The following is a 21,114-nucleotide window of genomic DNA, read 5'->3' on the forward strand; positions in this document are numbered from 1 at the left end:
CCTTCTGCTGGTTTTGTCATGGTCACTCCCGTGCGCTAAGCTGGTGGGTCGGCCCAGGGTCTGAGCTCTCTTGGGTGCCAGCTGGTTGAGCTTTTCTGTCTCCCGAGAGCCTGAGGTGAGCAGCTCTCACTAGCTAGCCCTACTCGTGACTGGCCTCACCCCAGGTTCCCCACGTGATCTCGCCAGACTCCTACATGGCAGCGTCCGATCGCAAAAGTGAAAGCGGCCAGGCCTTCTCAAGACTTAGGTGTGGAGCTGGCTCAGAGCCACGTCTGTTATGTTGGGTTGATTAAAGCGGATCACAGGCCCAGGCCCGACTCAAGAGGAAAGCTCTGCGCAGGGTGACAACACTAGGAGGTGGGGGTCACTGAGAGCCACCAGGCTAACAGGATATCACACGGGATGGTGGAGAAGGCAGCGTATGTAAGAGATCATACCTGTCAGCCACCTTCTCTGTGGGTCTCACAGTCTCCCTGCTGCCATCATATTCTTAACAAGTGTCCTATCAACATAGCACCTTAAAATCTTTTTTAGGGGCTATCACACTTGGAGAAAGTGGCCAGGCTCCTCATTAGTTAGTGAATGGATGCCCCACTGCCACACAGACACTTGTCTCTGTCCTCCAATCACGCTCTTGGTGTCCTGGGCCCCTGCCTATCTAGCAAGGACATCAGGCAACAATCACAGGTTGAGCCAAAGAGGAGAGGTGGAACTTCAAACAGAGCGAGGCTGTCGAGGAGAGTGACAGGGCGAGGGGAAGGTTTTCCCTGCATCGCAGACCACAGCAGGCTGGCCATTCCGTCTGGGGCTGCCAGGCCTGCGGAAGAGGGCCCTGAGGGTATTTCCTAAGCACTGTGTCCTTCAAGTGTCGGGTCGGAAGGAAGCTGTAACGGTGAGGCATGTACGGGATGGAGGGTAGAAACTCTTCTCAGACACATTTCTAAGCATAACAACTTGGCTGGAGTCACCTGCTGAGAGCTGGTGGCTGCTGAAGAAACCCTGCCTGAGAATGCTTATCAGTTTGACAAAAGAATTTTCCAAAAAATGTTTTTGTATTATTTATTATGTGGCACTTATATGCCAGGCACTCTTCTAAGTGTTTTATGTGCATTGACTTACATTCCCCATGACTCTGAGAGGTAGCTGCTCTCTCCATTTTACAGATGTGGAAGCTGAGGCTCAGAGAGGTTGAGTGGCTTACCCCAGGCCATGTAGCCATAAGCAGCAGACGGGGGGCTTTGAGCTCAGGCAGCCTCCCTTGGGAGCCTACGTCTTAACCACTAGTTATGTTGCCTTAAGAAGCCCATGTGTTGTATGTGCCTTAACCTAATTAGGGAGCCCGGCTTTTTTCAGCACAAAGTAGGGCTCTTTGTCAATTCTTTGCCTGAGCAAATGGGCGGATGCCACGAACCATCACTCCGCTTTGGAAAAACTGCTGCTTCTAAGAACCATCTATTTAGAAAATTGTTTCAGGGTTGACACTTCGGTCCTCAAACCAGTTTATTTTTCTCTGTTTTCCTGAATTGTGTATATAATAATTAACTATACATGCTATATATACCCAGGAGTCTATATCAAGAAACAGAAATGTATGTTGGCATCTCTAACTCAGAATATTTTGACTAATGGGTGTGTAAAAGATAATATAAATAGCTTGTGGAATTAAACAGTAAACACAGGGAGAATTTCCTGCCTAACTCAAGAAACACAATAATCCCCATAAATACAACTACTGGCACTTAAATAAATAAAAGAGAAGAGCAAACGCAAGGCGTAGGACTTAACTGGGTAGCTATTTGCTGTTGCTGTATGTTGAGCTATAGACTGATGTTAGGTATCGATGCACAGAGCGATGGTAATTGCAATAAGCCACCTGTGAACACTGGGCATTGGTCCGTATTGAGCAGTAGTGGACATTGCCACCACTGGACACTTTCCCTTTGTGGATATCTGCCATTGACGAGAGCTGTCATTGATGGACAGGAGGTATTCTTTTTAAAATTCTTTATTGTTGACACATTGCGTATGTCTCCTTTTCCCCCCATTGACCTCTCCCCGCCTGCTCCCCCCCCCCGCCCCCATGGACATGAGGTATTGATAAACATTGGTTATCAATGGACATTTGCTCCCTAGCAGACATTAACCAACACGGAACATTAAGCTTCGATGGGCAAAGTCCTATTAGCCTATGATGGACTCTACTGTCTGGTGGACATTAAGTATGAGCAGAGGGTAGAGTTCTGGCAGTCTTGTTCAGAGAAACGTTCTATGAGCTGGCTTAGAGACAAGTAGTTCTTATATCTCATCTGCCCCCTCTCTGAAAGCCTGTTGACCATGGCAATTTCGGGAAAATCAGGAGGTGGTGTGGTAACACCCATGGAGGAAAACTCCTGGGTTTTAAAGAGTCTAATCGGCTCCCTGAGCTACAGAAGGATTGGGCTACACACAGATCCACAAGCTCTCATCTGCTGCTCTGCCCAACACTGTCTGGGTGATTGTCCCTTCTGTCTCTGTAAATGGTGTGATTTAAGCACACCAGGGGCGGCTCCATGGGCAGCGGGACCTTAGAGGGGTCCTGTACTTGATTTAATGCTCAGCTCTTGCCATTTTGAAATTCTTAATCATTTTTGAACAAGAGGCCCCACATATTCATTTTATACTGGGTCCCACAAATTATGCAGCCAGTTCTGAAACTGAGAGTCCTGGCCACCTGCCATGCACACGCAGGCTGCCCCTCTCTGGGCCTCACTCTCCCCATCTGTGAAATGGGGCTAGGAGGGCAAGGACTTTGATCTTTGGCTTTTTATGCTCTAGGATCTAGAAATAATGATCTGATTAGAGATATTCAAAGCTGCATAACTTCCCCAATTTGTTTTCAACAGCAACATAAATGGAATCCCAGTGTTTTTTGGTTTCACAGAGAATCTCTGTCCTCTCTGATAGGTGGGCTGTGCACTACAGGCCGGGCCACTGAGGTAGGACAGGCAAGTGCGAGGGATGCACCATCTGACAGATGAAGCCAGGCCCAGGCTGGTTTCCTCGTCTGTTGACAATAATCCTGATGGCAGTCATCAGGAGGAGGAAATGATAGTATGTACACAAAGTTGGAGAAACATGCGCCCAGTAAATGGCAGCTGTATTACTAATGACATGCAAGGAAATGCTTGTCACCCAGCCTATACCATGATGGCAAACTGTATCGTAGTTGTTTGGCCATCTCTAAAACTCAAGTGACATGTGCATTAAAGGCCCATTCCATGTTAGGCACACAGAGCAAAGATCCTGTGGATTATTGTTCTGCAATTCTAAATTTTAAACTTTTATGAAATTGTCCAGTTCCTAGTCGGTTATCAAAATGTGAGTCTAAGACTACACAGTTCTGTAATCTAATTCATGACCCTATGATTGAATGAGGGAGTTCCAGAACAAGCATTTAGGGAGTATCTGTTTTGTGCCAGGCATTGAGCTCAGTTCTTTACAAATGTCACTTGATTTACTCTTTATACAATCTGTGGAGGGAGACATTTTCATCCCCGTTTTCCAGGCCCATACAGGTAAGGTGACTTGGTCAAAGCCACACAACTGGTTTGTGATGGACCCAGGATGTTACCCTTTTCTGTGAACTCCGATGGAATCTTTGCACTTATCTCTATAATTCTGTAAGATTTTAATGACCCCATTCTTTTCTTTGTAGCTTTATTTATTTTTAAAATCTTTATTGTTGAAAGTATTACATATGTCCCCTTATTTCCCCCATTGACCCCTTCTAGCCTGCCCCCACACCCCACCCGAGGCCTTCACCACCTTATTGTCTGTGTCCATGGGTTATGCATATATGCATATTCTTTGGTTGGTCACTTCCCCTCCCCTCTGAGATTCCATGTCTCTGGATCCACTTCATTCGTCAGTTTATTTTGTTCATTAGATTCCACATACGAGATAATGTGATACGTGTCTTTCTCTGACTGGTTTATTTCATTTAGCATAATACTCCCCAGGTCCCTCCATGCTGAACGACCCCATTCTTAACCCCAGGATTCCAGGAGGGCAGAAATGGCAGGATGAAAACAGTCTAGCTAGGGGAAGGTGAGGCAGGCTGCACAAACTGCACAGGCCCACTTTGGCCTTGCTCCCAGGACTGCCCGGACCTGGGGTGTCTGGCCACGCACAACCACAAGGTGGCGTTGCGGGCCGGGAGCCTCTGGAGGGGTCCCCGGGACGCCTGTGGGGCTTCTGACCCGCCCTAAGACAGGCCAGAGGCCAGGGCTGGGGTTACAGGATAATGACCCCACAGGAAGGAGGACCCTGCACAATGTGGTGGCATCTGCACCCTCCCACGACAGCTGTCTCAGGGCGGAGATGACCTGCCTCAGTGCTCTTCTCCTGCGGGAGCCCCAGCATCCCCCTTCTGCCTTCAGCACCCCTTTGTCCCCATCTCTAAGACCCCTATGTTCCATGTCCCTCTCTCAAGGGCTCCTTCCTCAAGCAGGGCTTTGGGAGGGCCCAGACCCATTGGGTGAAAGCCCCAGAGATCTTTCCCCGACCCTGCATCTGAAATCTCTCTAATCCAGGGAATGCAGAAGGGGTGGAGGACCAATCGGAGGACTCTAAGGGCCAGGGTCTTACTCTCACAACACCCCCTCTCACGCCTCAGCCCTTTCTCATATTGACCATGGTGCCAGCTTGGGCTCCTGTGTGTGTTTGAGGCAGCGGGCGGGGGGGGGGGGGGGTGATGGGCAAGCTCCCCACCCATACCTGTGACCTGCATGTTCTGGGTTCTGTGCCATTGCACACCTATAACCCCTTCCAAGCGCCAGCCCTTCTTTCAGGCCCACGCGTCCTGCTCAGCTGTGTGGATGGATGGGTCTCCTCCAGGAAGCCTTCCTGACCCATCCACAGGGCTCACAGCTCCCTGTGCTGTTTATTAGGTGTCCTCTGTGTCCTTTTACCCCCTCCCACCCCAGGGAACCAGAGAATGTGAGACTCCTTAGGGCGGAGATGGGGTGACCTGTGATTGTTGGGGATGATGGTGATGGATATTCCTGCAGACCTTGGCCAATTAGAAGGAAGAATTTGCTGAAAGCAGAGTCACTCGATGAGCTGGACATGAGCTCCCGTCACTGGAAGTGTACAGAGGAGGTAGGCTACCACAGCAGTGAAATGACAGGAAGGAACAAAGTACTGTCAGAACTCAGAGGGAGGTGGAGGGACCTCAGGGGGAACTTCTGAAGGAGGTGAGATAGGAACTGGGTCTATTAGTGTGAGGAGTTGAGAGGTAGAGATGAGGGCAAGGGCAAGGGCCCAGAGTAACAGTCTGAGCAAAGGCAGAGGCGTGTGAGTTCATGGGAGAGGGGAGATAAGGAAGGTGGACAGGGTGCAAGCTGCTGTAGGTGCAATCCACCCCCGCGTAATCCCCCCCATGTCACCTCTCTCCCCTATTGGGCTTTTCAAGAACACACTGCTCAGGGAATATGAGTAGATACTGGTCAAGTGATGGAAAGAGGGACTCTTCCTAACGTTTATTAAACCAAGGACTAGTTAGGTGCTGGGTGGGGCTGGTGGGGGACAGATCTCTGACTGTCCTGCGGTGTCTTTGTGGGACCAGCCCCCTGTTGCCCACATGGCCACGGATGGCTGGCTTCCACCCAACACCTCCTTCCCCAACATACCCCCAGGACACACTATTACAAAAGTGAACAAATGCAACTTTTTTTCTTTTACAAATGACACTTTGCATCCCCGGCCAGCAGGGGTGGGGGTGGGGAACTGGTTAAAAGTGACAGTCCATAAAAAAGGCAACAACGTCTATAAAATGAGCACTAAGGAAAGAGCCAGGGCTGGGAGGCCGAGATGCCACCCTGGTGGGAGAACATAAAACTGGGTGCGAACTGCCTGCCTCCTTCTGCTGCACTCTCAGTAGGGGAGGTGGGCTGTGGGCTGTGGGCCAGTGGGGGCTGAATCTGGGAGGCCCGTCCTGGCTTGTGGCAGGTGGGGCTCCAGGACGGCATCAACATCTTGGGGGAGCATCTGGAAGCAGTGCCTCAGGATCAATGGGTACATTTCCAGTCTTGATGCTAGGGGACCCCACCAGAGTGGGAAGCTGGCAGGGCTGGGACTGGCATGCCTGACGCTTCCAGAAGCTCTGAGAGGTGAAGTGACAGCCCGTGCATCACAGCTGGTCAGTGGGCCCAGAGTCCTACCTCCCCGGGATGACAGGAAATGGGTGCCAATGGTAAGATGTGGGTCTTGGCAGCAAAGGGGAGCCCAGAAAGGGGAGAGGGAGGCCATGATTGAGAGAAGACAGCGAAGTGCAAAGGGGTCTGGCTGGGAGGCAGTCATGCCTCTGCCGCTGCAGTACCTCCGATTACCCATTTTCTTTCTCTGGGCCTCAGTTCTCCCACCTGCCACATGAGGAGGCAGGCTTGATCCTCCCCCACCCCCCAGTCCTTTCTGAACTAAAGTTCTACCCAGGGCTCTAGGGGAACAGAAAAGGATAAGATGGGCCCCATGTGCCCAGAGCAAAAGAAACCCATGCCCCTGAGTGGCTGGACCATGGGCCCAAGGGGACACTCAGCCATGGACCTGACCTCTGACCTTCCTTCAGTCATAGTCAGGTTGGCCCAGGCCTGAGGGAAGGCACTTTGGGGTCGAGTAGGGAAGGACAGCAGGGGGCAGCTGTATAGTTTGGCATCAAAGACCCTCTGCTTATGGTTTGGGGGGCAATACAGACAAAGGGCAAGACTTTCCTCCTGGGTGTTGTCCCAGGTCCAAAGCCTCTTCTCAGTCCACAGCTGTCTTTCGATGCTGCTGCCATATAGGCCTGCCGAGTCCCCACTGGCATTGGCACATTAAAATATAAATTACCCAGGACCCGAGTCAGCCCGGGCAGCAGTCTGTCGTGTGGCCTGGGGCCACAACATTTGTCACAAGGTGCCGAGGCCCCTGGAAGCCCTGGAGGCTGGTTCCCCAGTGTCTATGCAGTGCAGAGCCACCTTGGGGCTGGAGCCAGGCTGCCGGGGGTAGGCACCCTCCCGTACCGGGCGCCGGCACTGCATGCTCTGGCCCACACTGACACTCTGCAGCGCTGGGAGGTGGAGGAGCAGCGTCTCGGGCAGGGGCACCAGGCTTGTGCCTGACAGGTCCAGCTCCTGCAGGGAGGCCAGGCCTGAGAATACCTCAGCTCCTGCCCACTTGAGCTTGGGGTTGCCTGACAGGTCTAGGACCTGCAGGCTGTGCAACTCATGAAAACCATAGGGTGCCAGTTGGGGGAGACCCTGCAGGCTGCCCAGCGACAGGTGTGTCAGGCCAGCCAGTCCTGTGAAGGCACCTGGGCCGATGGCAGCCAGCGGGTTCCCATCCAGGCTCAGGTAACGCAGGGGCAAGTCCCGGAGGTTGGGCACAGTGCGGAGCCGGTTCCAGGCCAGGTTCAGGCTCTGGATGGTAGGCGTGGGCAGGCTGGCCCCAGCGGGGTGGGGCACGAGGCGGTGGATGCGATTGTGGGAGAGGTCCACGTGCAGCGCTCTGCCCTGGCCGTGGGTAGTGAAGGCGGACACTGGGACCTCACGGAGCCGGTTGTAGCTGAGGTTCACGTCACTCAGGGGCGAGCTGGTGAAGCTGTCTGCAGGAAGGGCTGCCAGGCCATTATGGCTGAGGTCAAGTGACTCCAGATAGCGAAGGCGGGAGAAGGCGGTGGGCGAGATGCTGGTGAGCAGGTTGTGGCTGAGATCCAGGCCGGCCAGCGTGGTATAGCCTGGCCCTGCCAACACCGACTCGTTCACAGTCTCCAGCCGGTTGGAGGACAGGTCCAGGTGGGCTGTGTCCAGAGGGATGGGCACAGGCACGATGTGGGGGCCAAGGCCGCTGCAATCCACTCGTGTCAGGCTGAAGCTGTCAAAGAGGCCGAAGGTCTCCACCTCACACTGGCACCCGGGGAAGCATGGCCGGGTCGTCTGGACCCAGCTCGCGGCCAGCAACAGCAGCAGGGGCAGCAGCAGGGGCCACAGCATGGTCAGGGCTAGAAAGAGAGCCATAGGTGAGGGTTGACAGCAGGCAACCCCATACCAGGTGGTACTAACCCGGCCCCATAAGACACCAGCCAATGTGTCTAGGCATAGCCGAAAGTTACCACCAGCACCCTGACCTCCCAGGATTCTTTCCCTGAATACTCCTCATATAATTACTTGTCCCTGTTCCTCTCAGGCCTCGCTCTTCCCATCTGTATGGTAAAGGGGGTTAGGCCGGATTCGTGAATTTTTAAAAAAATATATATTGTTACTGATTTCAGAGAGGAAGGGAGAGGGAGAGATAGAAACATCAATGATGAGAGAGAATCATTGACTGGCTGCCTCCTGCATGCCCCCTACTGTGGATGGAGCCCACAACCTGGGCATGTGCCCTGACCAGGAATGGAACCATGACCTCCTGGTTCCTAGGTCGACGCTCAACCACTGAGCCATGCTGGCTGGACCAGATTGGTGGATTTTAAACTGCAAGCAGCAGAACTCTTTCTTAAACATTATCAGATGAAAGTGGGCCTGTTCTGGCTGAAGTGAGGGTTGGGGCGTAGAGCCCTCCATGCCTGCTCACCATCTTTGCCGTAGGAGGTTAAGGAGCCCAGCTGGAAACCCACTGGACTAGATGGATCTTTGCTTGGATATTCCAGGGCCCTGGGCTGGTCTCAATCCAGGCCCTATAGGGAGGGGCTCACAGCTCAGGGTTAGGGTCTGGGTATTCCATTCACCTGTGCTGAACATGTGCCCGGTGCTGTGCTAGCTGCCACACAGACTGGCTTGACCCTCACAACCACAAAAATTGTCATCGCTTCATGAAGAGGGTATTGAGACTTAGAGAGGTTCAGAAAGCCACGCATGGGAGGGGAGCTAGATGGAGCAGAGGAAGCATGGCTCACTCTCACGGTTTGGCAGTGGCTGAGCCATGCCCAAGACCCACACACCAGCCTCCCAAATGGAAGCCTCTCCCTGCAGGGACTGGCCCCACCTCACCTCTTTTGTGGGTGATGATGGATGAGTCTACAGTCCTAAGCCCCCTCACCTGGCCTATCCCCCAGAGGCAGGAGCCTTCATTCTGTTATATAGATAGTTAGGCAGGCAAGAGCAGAGCAAGGACGCCGGACCAGGTACAGAAGCTCACCAGGGTAGAAAGCCCAGATGCCTAGCAAGGGGCAAAACTAGTAAAATAAGAACCTCGTCCCCAGGGTAACCTTCCTCCCCTAGCACATCGCTGGTCCTGTGGTTTAGAGACCCCCTGGCCTTCTCCTCCCTAAGATAACATCTAGGCCTCAGTTGTATTTCAGCTCCAGGCCCAGAAAAGCAGCAAAACTAGACAAGTGACACCGTGGCTGCCTCAGGACCAGCTACATTGACTAGTGGCCCCCTGCCTTGACACCCACCAATCAGTGGAGACCATGACCCTGAAAGAGCACACCTGGAAAGCTAAGGTTTATTCCTCCCCTAAGATTTCCACCTGCAGGAGAGGTATCAACACATTCGGAATGAAGAACCCAGGGTACGCCACTCCCCGCCAGGGGAGCATGCCTGCACCATTTCCTCCCCCCTTCTTTCCACTAAGGGACCCCATGAGACTTGCAATCAGGGGAGCAGTGGGCGGCAGCAGCTCGTCCTGGACTAACTCCCTGAACCCCTCTCCAAGCCCCTTTTTCCTCGGACCTCTCAGTGAGCCAAACCAACCCAGCCTAGACTCTCCTGTTGCTGCTTCTACGCCCTTCCTTGTTTCACTGTCCTAAATATATTTTTGCTGCGGCCAATAAATTCTCACTCACTTTGCTACACTTTGTCTCTTGATTGAAATATTTCCTTCAAGAAGACAAGAATGGAGGTCTCATCGTTAGATAATTTCTGCCCTGGTGAGTTTCTGTACGTGGCCCATCGTCCTTGCTCTGCTCATGTTTACCTAACTATCTATATAACAAATTCAATTGTAAAGACTTCCAGACGGGCTCTGGGAATACCCGTCCCAAGCCCCTACCCCCAGCTGATACAGCTATTACCCCTCTTTGGCTCTTCCCTTAACCTAGGCAGCTGGGCTGGTTCCCCCATTATACAGATGAAGAAATAGAGGCTCAGACAGGAAAAGGGTTTACCCCAAACTAGTAAAAAGCAGGGCAGGATTGGAACCCAGGTCTGTTCAGTTCCAATTCCTCTATTTTCACCTGCTGCCTCTGGCAGGGCTGTCAGGGACAGACAAGATCCACGAGGGCCTTTCCCAGACATATGTTATGATACAAGCCACACGTTACGATACAAGCCACGTCCCTCTCCTGGCTTGTTTCTGTCCCTGTACAATTAGAGCGCAGCTGCCACGGGTGCCAGGCACTACATGTACACTCTTACATTCAGTCCTCACACCCACGCACACCTGTCTGCCAAAGCCTCTGTGCGTGCCCACTGCAGTTCAGTGGTGGTGGTCGTGGGGGAATGAGGAAGAGGGCCGAGCAGTGAAAGCGCCTAACTGGACAGTCTGTGGTTAGCCCATCCCACCACACAGCAACCCCTCAGCCTGGGAGACGGAAGGCATGGAGCCTCACTCCAGCAGGTCTCTTCATCTGGGGTAGCTCTACTTTGCTCCCTGCTCTTTCTTACCGCCACCATCTCTTCCACTGGCCTTCAGGGAGGGATGGACCAGGGACCTGCCCACCTTCTAAACTGGGGTGGGTGGGGAGGGAGCAGCACGATAGTATTACCAGCCCTCCATGAAACTTTAAAGGGGTAGCTACTTGATCCCCACTGGCTCTGCATGGGGGCAGGAAGAAGTGGGGCTCTCCTCCGTTGCTCCCCTATGGGGACTCCTCCTTCCCCACCCCTTTCTATTATAGAGTCCAATTTGAGGATTAAACCCAGCCCAGGTGCATCCTGGGCTTGGTCCCAACTGAGGGAGGATAGAGTGCTCCAATGTCTGGAACCAAAAGGAAAAGAATTAATTTGCTTCAGTCACCTTTTGTTCTCCTGTGTGAGCTTTACCACAGGGGTTCATTACCACTCAGGGCCCCACCTTCCCTACTAAGCTGATCTGCTCATATCCACCCTTCCTGGGGTTTAAACAAACAACACAGGCACAAGAAAATACCCTGAGATTACCCTTTGGTTCCCAAAGGTGATTATACAAGGTGCCTATTAAATGCCAAATGGCCTCTCGTGAGTTCCTGCTTATGTAACCGGGAGCTCAGACACAGCCCAAACCCTACCCCTCCACAGAGGGGGCCTCTCACCACCCTCTCCGGGCCTCAGCCTGGTCCTGGGAACCACAAAGCAGTAATTCTTCTCCTGCCCTCCTCACCTAAGTTGATTGGCTCTCACTGAAGTGCAATCCAAACTGTCAAGAGCTATGCATGCATGCAAAGTGGTCATCGCTGGGTCACTATAGAAATGGGACTGAGGCATCGGGAAGGGCAGCTGATATAAAAGGAGCAGGGTTGTAAATGAGACCTAGCAGATAACTGCTGGGGACACTCTAAGGGCGTCCTGGACAGTTCTTGAGCAGCCCTGCACAGTGGACACCTCTCCCTGGGCCCCTGTTCTGTGCCAGGCCTGGACGTTCACTTGGAAAGCGCTGACATTGGCAGTCAGAGCCAGACCTCACTATGTGCTAGTGCTGGACACATGTTCTCCCATACAACCCTCAGTCCCTCGAGGAGGTCAGCAGTCTTATGTCCATTTTAGAGCGGAAGAAGCAAGGATGAGAAAAGGGAGGTGGTGGAGCTGGGAACGGAAGTTGGGCCTTTGTAACCTCGTAAATGGTTTGGTTCATGGAACGTATACTTCTGCGTGTTGCTGGGAAAAGAAGGGGTAGGTGTCCAGAGTCCTAGGGCCGAGCTCTACCCGCAACTGACTGCTGTGATGAGGTAGGTGCCAAGCTTTTTAGTATCAATGGCTCTGGGGCTTTCCTGAGGTCACAGCAGAGCTCAGAGGCCTCTCAGGGGTGTCCCAGGCTGTTGGGAAAAGAGAAGGGAGAAATCCCTGAGAGGCCTCACAACTGTGGGCCCAGAAGTGGGCAAAGGCGGAGGTGTGGGCGGGTGGTCTCTGAAAGTCAGGGCACCTGTTCTGCTCAGAGGAAATGGCCCCTTTGGGGTAACATACAGGAACGCCTTCATGGGATTGCCTCAGAGATGCTAGGCTCTGGCACTGCTGCAGGAAGCCTCTTAGCAAAAGGCTCAGGAGCCACTGGGAGGGCAGGACTTCCCAGAAGGAGACTGAGGGAACATAAGGAAATTCCTGCCAGGGTCTAGCCCTTTATAGTTCAAAGGGGCCTTTGCTGATTTGATGCTGGGAGGACGAAGCGAGTGTGCAATCACTTGTCCACAGACCCCCAGTGGCCTCCTGACTCCAGGCCCAGAGCTTCCCTGGCCACTCATGATGGCTGTTGACTCTCCTAGGGATCTTAAGGAGTTGGTAAAAATAATGCTCAGGAGAGTTTGCAACCTCATGGAGGGGGCTGATGCCATAATGTTAGGTATCATAAGGATAAATTACATGTCTAGGAAAACTATAACTATGCATTAAAAAAACCCAACCCAAATCCTAATTTTAGAAAGGCCAAAAGAAAATATATCAACACAACAGTGGTTTTCTTTAGATAGAACTCTGAGTGATTTAAACATGTCTTAATCTCTACATCCCTCCTCATATCGTCTCTTATACTAAAAAAATAAAAAAAATTATATATATATATCCTAATAGGACTGCCTCATGGCCATCTCTGCTTTCTCTAATCTTGGGTAGCCACAATCTCTGAGCCTCAGTCTCGTCGGTAAAATGGGATATTAACAGCGACCTCATATGTGAAGGACAGATACAAAGGGACCCACTGGAGGGGGTGAAAAGTGGTCGAATCTGGGTGTACTTTGAATGTGGAGCTGATGGAATTTGCTAGTGGGTTGGATATAGAAGAAAGCGAGGAATCCAGATTCCTGAGTTTCTGTCATGAAGAAGAAACAAAATGGTAGAAGTAAAGGCACCTAGCGGGGACCCCAGTACAGGGGAAGGAGTCCTTCCCCTGCCTTCCTCCAGACAGGGAGCTGGTGGGGCGGGGCTCAGCAGGTGGGCCTGGCCCATCTCTTCCCCCTTTCTGTAGCAAGCATGTCAAAGCTCTCTTCAGCGCCCTCGTGGAGTCATTCTTTCCAGCAGGCCACACTATGCTATTTCTCAACAGGCTGCGGGTCTGGGAAAGGATGAGTAATGTGAGTTCCTCTTGACAAAACCCACCAGCCTCAGCTCCATGGAGAGGAAAAACCTTCACAGAGAGCAAGGGGCCTTGGACACCTTGCAGTGCTAACTGGGAAAGTCACTTTCCTTCTCTGGACCAGTTCCTTCAGTCGTGAATCTGAGATGGTAATGAGGGTCCCACTGGTCTCAGAATGGCTGGTTGGGAAGATCAGACTAAGAAGCTAAACACTCCTATAGGGAAATGAGACCCCAACGGGTGGAAGACACATCATGGAAAGACTGTGCCTTTTCACTCTACCTGTACCCATATCCCCTGCAGACATAATCAATCAATCACAGCACCACTCCCTAGGAAATCTGCACAGGGCCTCAGAGCTCTTCTCAACATGGTCTCTCTACCCATTGATTAGCGTTTGCCCTGGAGATGAAAACTGTCATTCTTGGATCAGTTCTCTGATTTGAAGGAGTGAAAACATGGAATAGGAGTCACCTGCTAAACTGGGAAACTTTGGCAAGTTTCCCTTAGCCCATTTCCTCATCCAAAACGGAGACACCAATCCCTTCCTCAAGGGACTGCTGAGGACTGGAGATCACAGGGCCAGGACACTGACAGATGTGCAGTCAATAGCCAGGACACTGACAGATGTGCAGTCAATGGGTGCCTGTGTTTCTCCTAGGCTGTATGGTAAAGGAGTCCTCCAGAAAGGGCACCCATGCACCACCCCTTACCTCCTTCACCATTCTCTGGGGCTGGGGTGGGAGAAGAGGAAGCAACTGGGCAACTGTGAATAGTGACAAGGCAGGTTCTGGAGGACAGTCATGAGCCCCAGTCTTAGTCCCTGCTCTGCATGGCCTGTTCACATGTTCAGACAAATCCCCCCTGACCCCCTCGCTGAGCCTCAGCTTCTCCAGCTCCACATAAGAGGTTAGGTTTAGACAATCTAGCTCTCGTGTTTCAGGATTTCGAAATTTAACAAAAGCATTTACTAAATCTCTATTAAGTACTGCGTGAGGTGTAAGTTGGGGTGGGGTGGGGATACCAAGTCCTCATAGGGTTTACTCACCAGCAGTGGGGACAGGATAACAACTCATGACAAGATCACTAACACTTGCCTTGGACCCAGACCAGGACTCCAGGCCCAGGTCCACCACTATCTGCATGACCTTTGCAGTTTTCTTTATTTCCTTGAGCCTCGGTTTTGGCACCTGTGTAACATTATTAATTCTGCCTCCCTCTGGGAGCTATGATCTGCTGTCTGGAGCAGAGAAAAGGCAGACAGGTGGTCACCAAAGGGATCTTTGGCCCAGATACATCATTTCTTTTCCAAACCCGACATGTGGATAAAAATCCACTCACTGATCAGCCAGGTTACAGAACACAGGAGCAAGAAGACAAGGTTTAGAAATTGTACCCACCCTTGGTTTAGGGGTCCCTCTGGGTAGGGACCACTAATTATTCCTTGTTGGGCCCCACTGTGACTAAGGAAAGTTTGCTGATGGTTTGTGAGGTCAAAAGAGTAATGGTGTGGCCCTAACAGGCTCCAGGCCAGTCTCCCACTGTGACACTCCCGGCCTTCCTTGCTAGAGAGCCTCTACAAGTCTGGCTACATCACTTTGCTTCTCAAAAACCTCTTGACTTCTACTTTTACCATCAGAAAAAAATTAAAAAGTTCTCTCTAGCATGGAGACAGCACAAGTTGTCCCCACCTAAACTACTCCCCTGGCGGAGCCCCCATCTTCAGTTGAACCTACTGTGATGGTGACAGCCACTGAACAAGTCAGCCTTTGCTTTCACTGCCCTAGACCTAGGGCTGGGGAGCTAGAAGGCCCCTCAGGGAGCAACTGAGGCACAGAGAGGGGCAGTGATGGCAGGGAAATGGACTCAGGACCTAGGTCCTGATGCCTCACACTGCTGCCAGTATCATATGCATCCACCCAGCCTGTCCTGGCCCTGCCAGTGGAACAAAGCCCGTTCTGTCCACTCAGGCTTCCAGGCCACCCCTCCCCTCCCTTCCTTGTTTCCCGGGCCTGTGACGACCACACTTTGAGCACACCTCTCAGACACACACTGAGCAAATTCTCTGTCATTAGTTATTTAGCTGCCCGTTTCTTGACTTGAAGTGTGAGCAGCTTGGAGCAGTGACTCTGCCTTCTTCACCTGTTCATCCCTTCCCCCACCTGAGGCCAGAGCCAGGCCTGGCAGCCAACACTGCTGGATAAACAAAGAGCCCAGCAGTTAAGAGTCAACTGCTGGACTCAGATCTGAATGCAGCTCTGTATCTACTGGCTTCAGAAAAGTCTCAATCTGGTTCAGTCTCACGTCCTTAGTAGGGACCGCCACGCAGGGTTGGTGAGGCAGGAGGGCACAGCGCGTGAAGCATTCAGCTCACTACCTACCACATGTGAAGGGCTCTGAGTACGGTGGACAGTGATTACTAAGCTTCCTGAGGACAATGGCAGGGTCATTTTTCTTTATGGTCCTCCGTACCCAAGAACCCAACTCAGTGCCAGGCACCCGGCAGGTCTGTAACTGTTGTGCCAGCGTTCTCAGTCACTGTGTTGATGTCTGCTGGCAAGGCCCCAAGCTCCCTTCTCTGAGACGACCTCTCTGGGGTTAGGAGTTCTGGCTCGGTCCCCTTGGTCCCAGCTGCCTGCCTCTGGCGCTGCAACACAGCATCTCTGGCCCATAGATTTGCCAGCTCCTCACCACAGCTTTAAGAGGGAGCCCCTGGCACAGAAACGAGTTGGGCAGGGAGCTGAACTTCAGGCTGGACCAGAGCCCCAGCACCGACCCCAGCTGCTCCTCAGTGCCTATCTGCCTCCCATCCTCCTCCCTTCCTCCCGAGCTCACTCAAGCTGACGCCAATGAAATCCCCAGTGAAACTTCCATTAACGTCCTGTTCCCCAACCATTTAGTCAGCTCTAGAAACTCAAGGCAAAAAGAATTTCAGGGCCAACTCCTGGAGCCTTGAGGGCTGGCTCTCCCAACAGAACCACTAATGCTGCCCATCTGTACAAACATATCAGCTCACTACGCACTTCTACACCAGCACCTCGTGTCTGCCTCACCACAACCTCTGACGGTTGGGATTCCTGGCAGTTGGGTAGTAGAGGAACAGGTCCCAACCCCAGAGACCTCAGCTCCAAATCCAGTGATTCTTACACCACGTGCCTCAAGGTATAAATGGGCCCGTGTGGATGACGGCAACTGATCATGCTGGACTACATGCACCTGTCTGTTCTCCTGTGTGCAGGGATGGGCTTAGATCCATTTTGATGTCCTTGGGGCTGAGTACTGGGCTTGGCACACAGTGGGAACTATATGAATACTACCACCTCGCCTACGGACACCTCTCAGCTTTTCTAGTGCCTCCCCAACTGTTATCTGTTCAGTCACCCTGCAAAATCAGCAGGTTAGGTGGCATCCTATCTATATCACAGGGAGGTTCAGTGATCTGTTCAGTCACACTGCCAGGGAGGCCAGGGGCTGGACTCAGGATCCAGGTAATCTGACACTCAGAGCCTGGCCTCCTCCGTGACATCATCCCCAGTGCAAGTGGGCCCTGGAGGTCCAGCAACCTCCCCTAAGGAGGATAATCTACAGGGAAATGGGCAAGGTTCCTAATGCTATTTTCTTCTTTTGTGTGTCTTCTTTCTGAAACTTTTCAAGTTCCCTGCGGTCTGAGGCAGCATGTAGACATATGGGGAGGCAGTCTAGGGCACAGGGAATGGGTTTTACAGCCAGGCAGAAAAGGCTTCAACCCCACAGTGCCTCACCCACCATGAGGCTTGGGTGTGTCCTCACCCCTGAGTCTGAGTCTTCATCTGTGACGTGGTAAGAATCCTAGCACGGCTCCCAGCAGGTCACTGGGATGATGACAAAAGAGAGAGTGAAGACTCAGCTTGGGGTCTGGCACACATTGGTGCTCACTGAATGTGGATTCTTGCTCCCTAATCGGTGATTTCTGGGACCAAGAAAGAAAAAGAAGTTGTGACACCAGCAGATCTGAAGGCCAGGCAGAAGCAAAGGATAGACAAGAATCCAAAATGCATTCCCTGAGGCCTTGGATTCTTTCTCAATGCACCTTTCCTGGGCCCCTCTGGTTTCTACCAGGAAATTCGTAAGGGTTTGGAAAGGTCTCAGAGGTCAAAGAAGGCTGAAGAAGTTGTGTTTCCTGTGACAGAATAAGGACAAAATGAGAATCAGCAACTATCCCCGGGTGGGTGGGTCAGTGTCTTCCACCTCCCTCACTCCCAAGCCAGGCAATCACCTACCCTGCCCAAGTCGGGCTGAGGAGGCCTCCAGGCCTGGACTGTTGCAACAGCCTTCTTCCTGGCCTCCTGCCTCCAGTGGTCAGCCTTGCTGGGCACCAGAGTACAATCCCAACAGAAGATTAGGACCCTACCACTGCTCCCTGTTTAAAACCCATTCCACAAAGAGAGCTTATCAGTCTAGAGGCATATCTTGTTTCCAGGGCCCCACACCTTTACAGAGGCGGTTTCCTCTGAGGAAGATGCCAGAGATGGCCTTCTTTTCTTTGTCCGCCATGCAAACACTCACACATGGGATTCCAAAGCCACCTCCTCTATGAGGCCTTCTCAATTTAATCTGCCCTCATCTGGCAAAAGGTCACCTTGCCCTGGGTTTCCATGGCCCCTGAGCCATCTGTCAAGATACTACACACTTCTTGTCTGCAGCCATCTCCGAATGTGACTGTGTCCAGCTCCTCTCCTGCATGGGCCTGGCCATGTGAAGGGGGATAAACCAGGAAAATGAAATACCCTGGACAGAAAGCTTCCCTCTGCTTGGAGAGGCTAACAATTCACCCAAGCGTGCAGGGTACTAAGGGCTTCACCAGGTGGTGAAATCAGGTGTAGGACCAGAGTAGATGCTGTCTCTGCCTTCTCCTATCAGTGCAATTCAACAAATATCTGCATAATGTAATACAGACTACAAACCTCTTCTCATTTTATTAGCACATGTAATTCATTATCCTAGTTCACATTCACAACAGATCAGTGAGACAGGAATTCTTGTCCTCATTTGATGGCTGAGAAGACTGATAACCAGAAAGGTCAAGTTACTTGCCCAAGGCCACAGAGCTAGGAAACAATGGGGGAGTAAATCCAGGTCCTTCTGACTCTAAGGGGCTGGAGCTCTCAACAGCCTCCAGATTGGTCTCCCAGTCTCCAGCATCACCAACAAGCCAAAGGAAGGTTTCTTAGAATTACCAATCCCATCCTGTCATGCCTGCTTAAACCCTCCAGCAGCTCTCTACTGCCTACAGGTTCAAATCCCTGTAGGATTTGCCCCCTGCCTTTCCTCCCAGCCTCAAGTTGAATTCTGACCCCCCTCTAACACCGCCTCCCCCCTCCACCCCTCATGTTGGCCACCTCTGTGCTGTTATCAGAACACACAGAGTTGTGCAGTATGGTACTCTATGTGGGAGACACCTCCTACTACCTCCAGGGTGTACTAGCATTCACCTGGCTTCCCCAGTTTGTTGCATTCCAGCCTTTGGTTCCTGGGGTCCAGGGGCTCCTGGCCTACCTCACTCTATCCCTCCCTAAGCCACCTCCTCTCTCCCCCCTTCAAAAGAGCAAATTCATGCCTGGGAATTGTTCATGTCAGAATGAAGGTATGTGTGACAAGAAACATCAAAGTATTTCCAGGTTCTGGGGTCTCCACCAGTTAGCCAGACAGGAAGGGAGGAGAGAGGCTGTCAACACCTCTTTCCAGAGGAGAAACTGAGGCTCAGAGCGGGAAAGGAAAGTGCCCACAGTGGCCTTCTTCCCATGAGAGTGGCTTGTGCCCCTCCTTTATGTCTGCAGCATCGGACAAAAATTCTAGGTTTAAGATCTGGGGCAGAGTTGGGGGTGGGAAAGTGTTAGGGTTATCTTTGCCACCCAGGATCAAAAGCATAGCAGGCTCCGCGCCTGAGCCTTCCCTCTGAGGTCTGACTTGGGCTCTGCAAGCCTGGACTTCTCCGAAGGGTAGAGCACGAAGGGAGGAAGATGGGAGAGGTTCCTGGGACACCTCCTCGCCCAGGCCAAGGGGATGGCACGGCCCTGAGGCTTTGCTAGTTATCCCGACCAAATGTTGGGCACCACAGGGAGTGCTCTCACCGTCATCCATAACAAGCTGACCAACTTGCCCAGTGCCGTACTGTGGGCCAGCGGCGGACCCATTCGGAACCAGTACGTGCAGGGTTCCTAACTCCCCACAGTTCAACTGGAGGTCTTGGAGCCAGGGCCTCGGGCAGGGCCAGATCTCGGATCTCGAGAAGCCGTCACCTTCTCACCTCACCTTCTCACCTCACCTTCTCACCTCGGGATTCGGGATTCGAAGGCTGGTCCTCCTGCCTCGGGGCAGGATGCAAACGGAGAGCGGATCTCAAAGCCCGGGCTGGGGCTGCTTTCTCTGCCCGGCAGACACGTCTCTCTCGCTCACACACACACTCTCCGTGGAGCGCGGGGCGGGCCACAGCGGCTGCCCTCTCCTTTCTTCTCCCCTCCCCTCCTCAGCTCCCGGCCGGGACCCCAGGCCCGCGCTTCCCTCTCTCCCCCTCGCCGGTTCCGCACTGGTGTCCCGCACGTTCCTCACGCCCAGGCTCTACCGACCCCAGAAGAAAGAGGGGAGGGCTGCCAGCGCCCCCGCCCAGCTTGGGCGGAGAGGAGGACGGAGCTGTTGCCCGAGGAACCGGGAGAAAAGTTTGAAGCCAAGTCGGGGCCCCCGCGGACAGCAGGGGAGCGCGGAGTTGGGGGCGGTGTCTGGCTCCGCGCGCGCACTCTCCACAGACACCCGAACCAGACACGTCGACAGGCACAGACCACGTACGCGGACACTCAAGGATGCGCCCACCAACACCCACCACCAAGCGCGGGCCCACGAAACCTGGACACAGGCGCGACACGGTCACGCAAAGCCACGAACACACAAAAGCACAGGCAGATGCAGGTCCCCAGACTCCAATCCACAAAGGCCCGCAAACGCGAGTTGCACGTGTCCGCACAAAGACCCCGGAGCGCGGGCCCACGCCCCCGGCCCGAGCCTTTGTCTCTCTGAAGCCCTCTCCCCTGGGTCTGGGCTCCCCACTCCCGCCGAGCCCGGGCGGCCGGCCGCCGCTGCCGACACCCCGGGTCCAGGAAAAGTTAAGAGGCCCCGATCCCCGCCCTGGTGTCCAGCGCCGCCGCCCGCCGGATGGAGCGGCCAGGTTGGGGTTGGGGGCTCCAGACTTTGGCCCGCATCGCGGGCTCCCGCTTCCACCCGGGGACCCGCACCCACCTGGAAGCCTGCGTCGCAGCCGCCTCGGCACGTTCACCCAGGCGGCCCCGCCGCGGGCCCTCGGCCGGCGCTTTTCTCTGCGCCGCGCGTCCCGCCCCCCGGTCCCCGCCCGCCGCTGGGCGAACCCTCCGCCCGCCCGACGCCCAGTGGCGGCTCCAGCCGGCGGCCGCGAGACTTAGGGAGTGTTGCCAAAGTGCAGGCCTTTCCTGGAGCGCTCCCCGTCTCCGGTTCGCCCGCGGAGCCCGCGCCGAGCCCGGGTTCCACCCTAGGGAGCGTCTCCAAAGTGCGTACGTAGTGCCCGCCCACTGTGGTCGGCTTTGCTCCCAGCTTCCAGGAACCCGAATCCCTGCCCCCCTCTCGGAGCGCACCAGCAATCTCCGCAGATGGCCCGCAGGGTCGGGAACATCTGGAGGTCGCTAGAGAGTGTTTGTGTGTGTGTGGGGGGGGGGGGGGGGGGGGGCGGGGGGGGAGGGTTGGGGTTAGGGGGCGATGGGATGGAGGAGGGAATTGGTAAGAAAGAGATTGGGTAGGTAAGGCTTCCCTCTTCTAGAGTTTATCCTCCCTCCTCCCCCCCCCCCCGCTTTTTTTTCTTTTTTTTTTCTTTTTAACGGGTGAAAGGGGTCCAGAGAC

General features: G+C 53.5%; 1 protein-coding gene across 1 annotated transcript; it reads right to left on the reverse strand.

Annotated features, from left to right (window-relative positions):
- Positions 1-3,708: 3,708 nt before the first annotated feature.
- TSKU (tsukushi, small leucine rich proteoglycan) lies at positions 3,709-20,593 on the reverse strand. Its single transcript, XM_080641241.1, has 2 exons — positions 20,485-20,593; positions 3,709-8,014 (listed from the first exon to the last, which is right to left on the reverse strand). Exon 2 carries the CDS (start codon positions 8,004-8,006, stop codon positions 6,924-6,926), a length of 1,083 nt encoding a protein of 360 aa, XP_080497367.1. The 5' UTR covers positions 8,007-8,014; positions 20,485-20,593; the 3' UTR covers positions 3,709-6,923.
- Between the last annotated feature and the right edge of the window lie 521 nt (positions 20,594-21,114).

Source organism: Plecotus auritus (genome assembly GCF_963455305.1).
Source record: "Plecotus auritus genome assembly, chromosome: 9".
In the NCBI taxonomy this organism is placed as follows: domain Eukaryota; kingdom Metazoa; phylum Chordata; class Mammalia; order Chiroptera; family Vespertilionidae; genus Plecotus; species Plecotus auritus.

Bases quoted from the DNA above. Each gene is read 5' to 3' on its own strand.
- TSKU (XM_080641241.1), bottom strand. From the start codon at position 8,006: ATGCTGTGGCCCCTGCTGCTGCCCCTGCTGCTGTTGCTGGCCGCGAGC.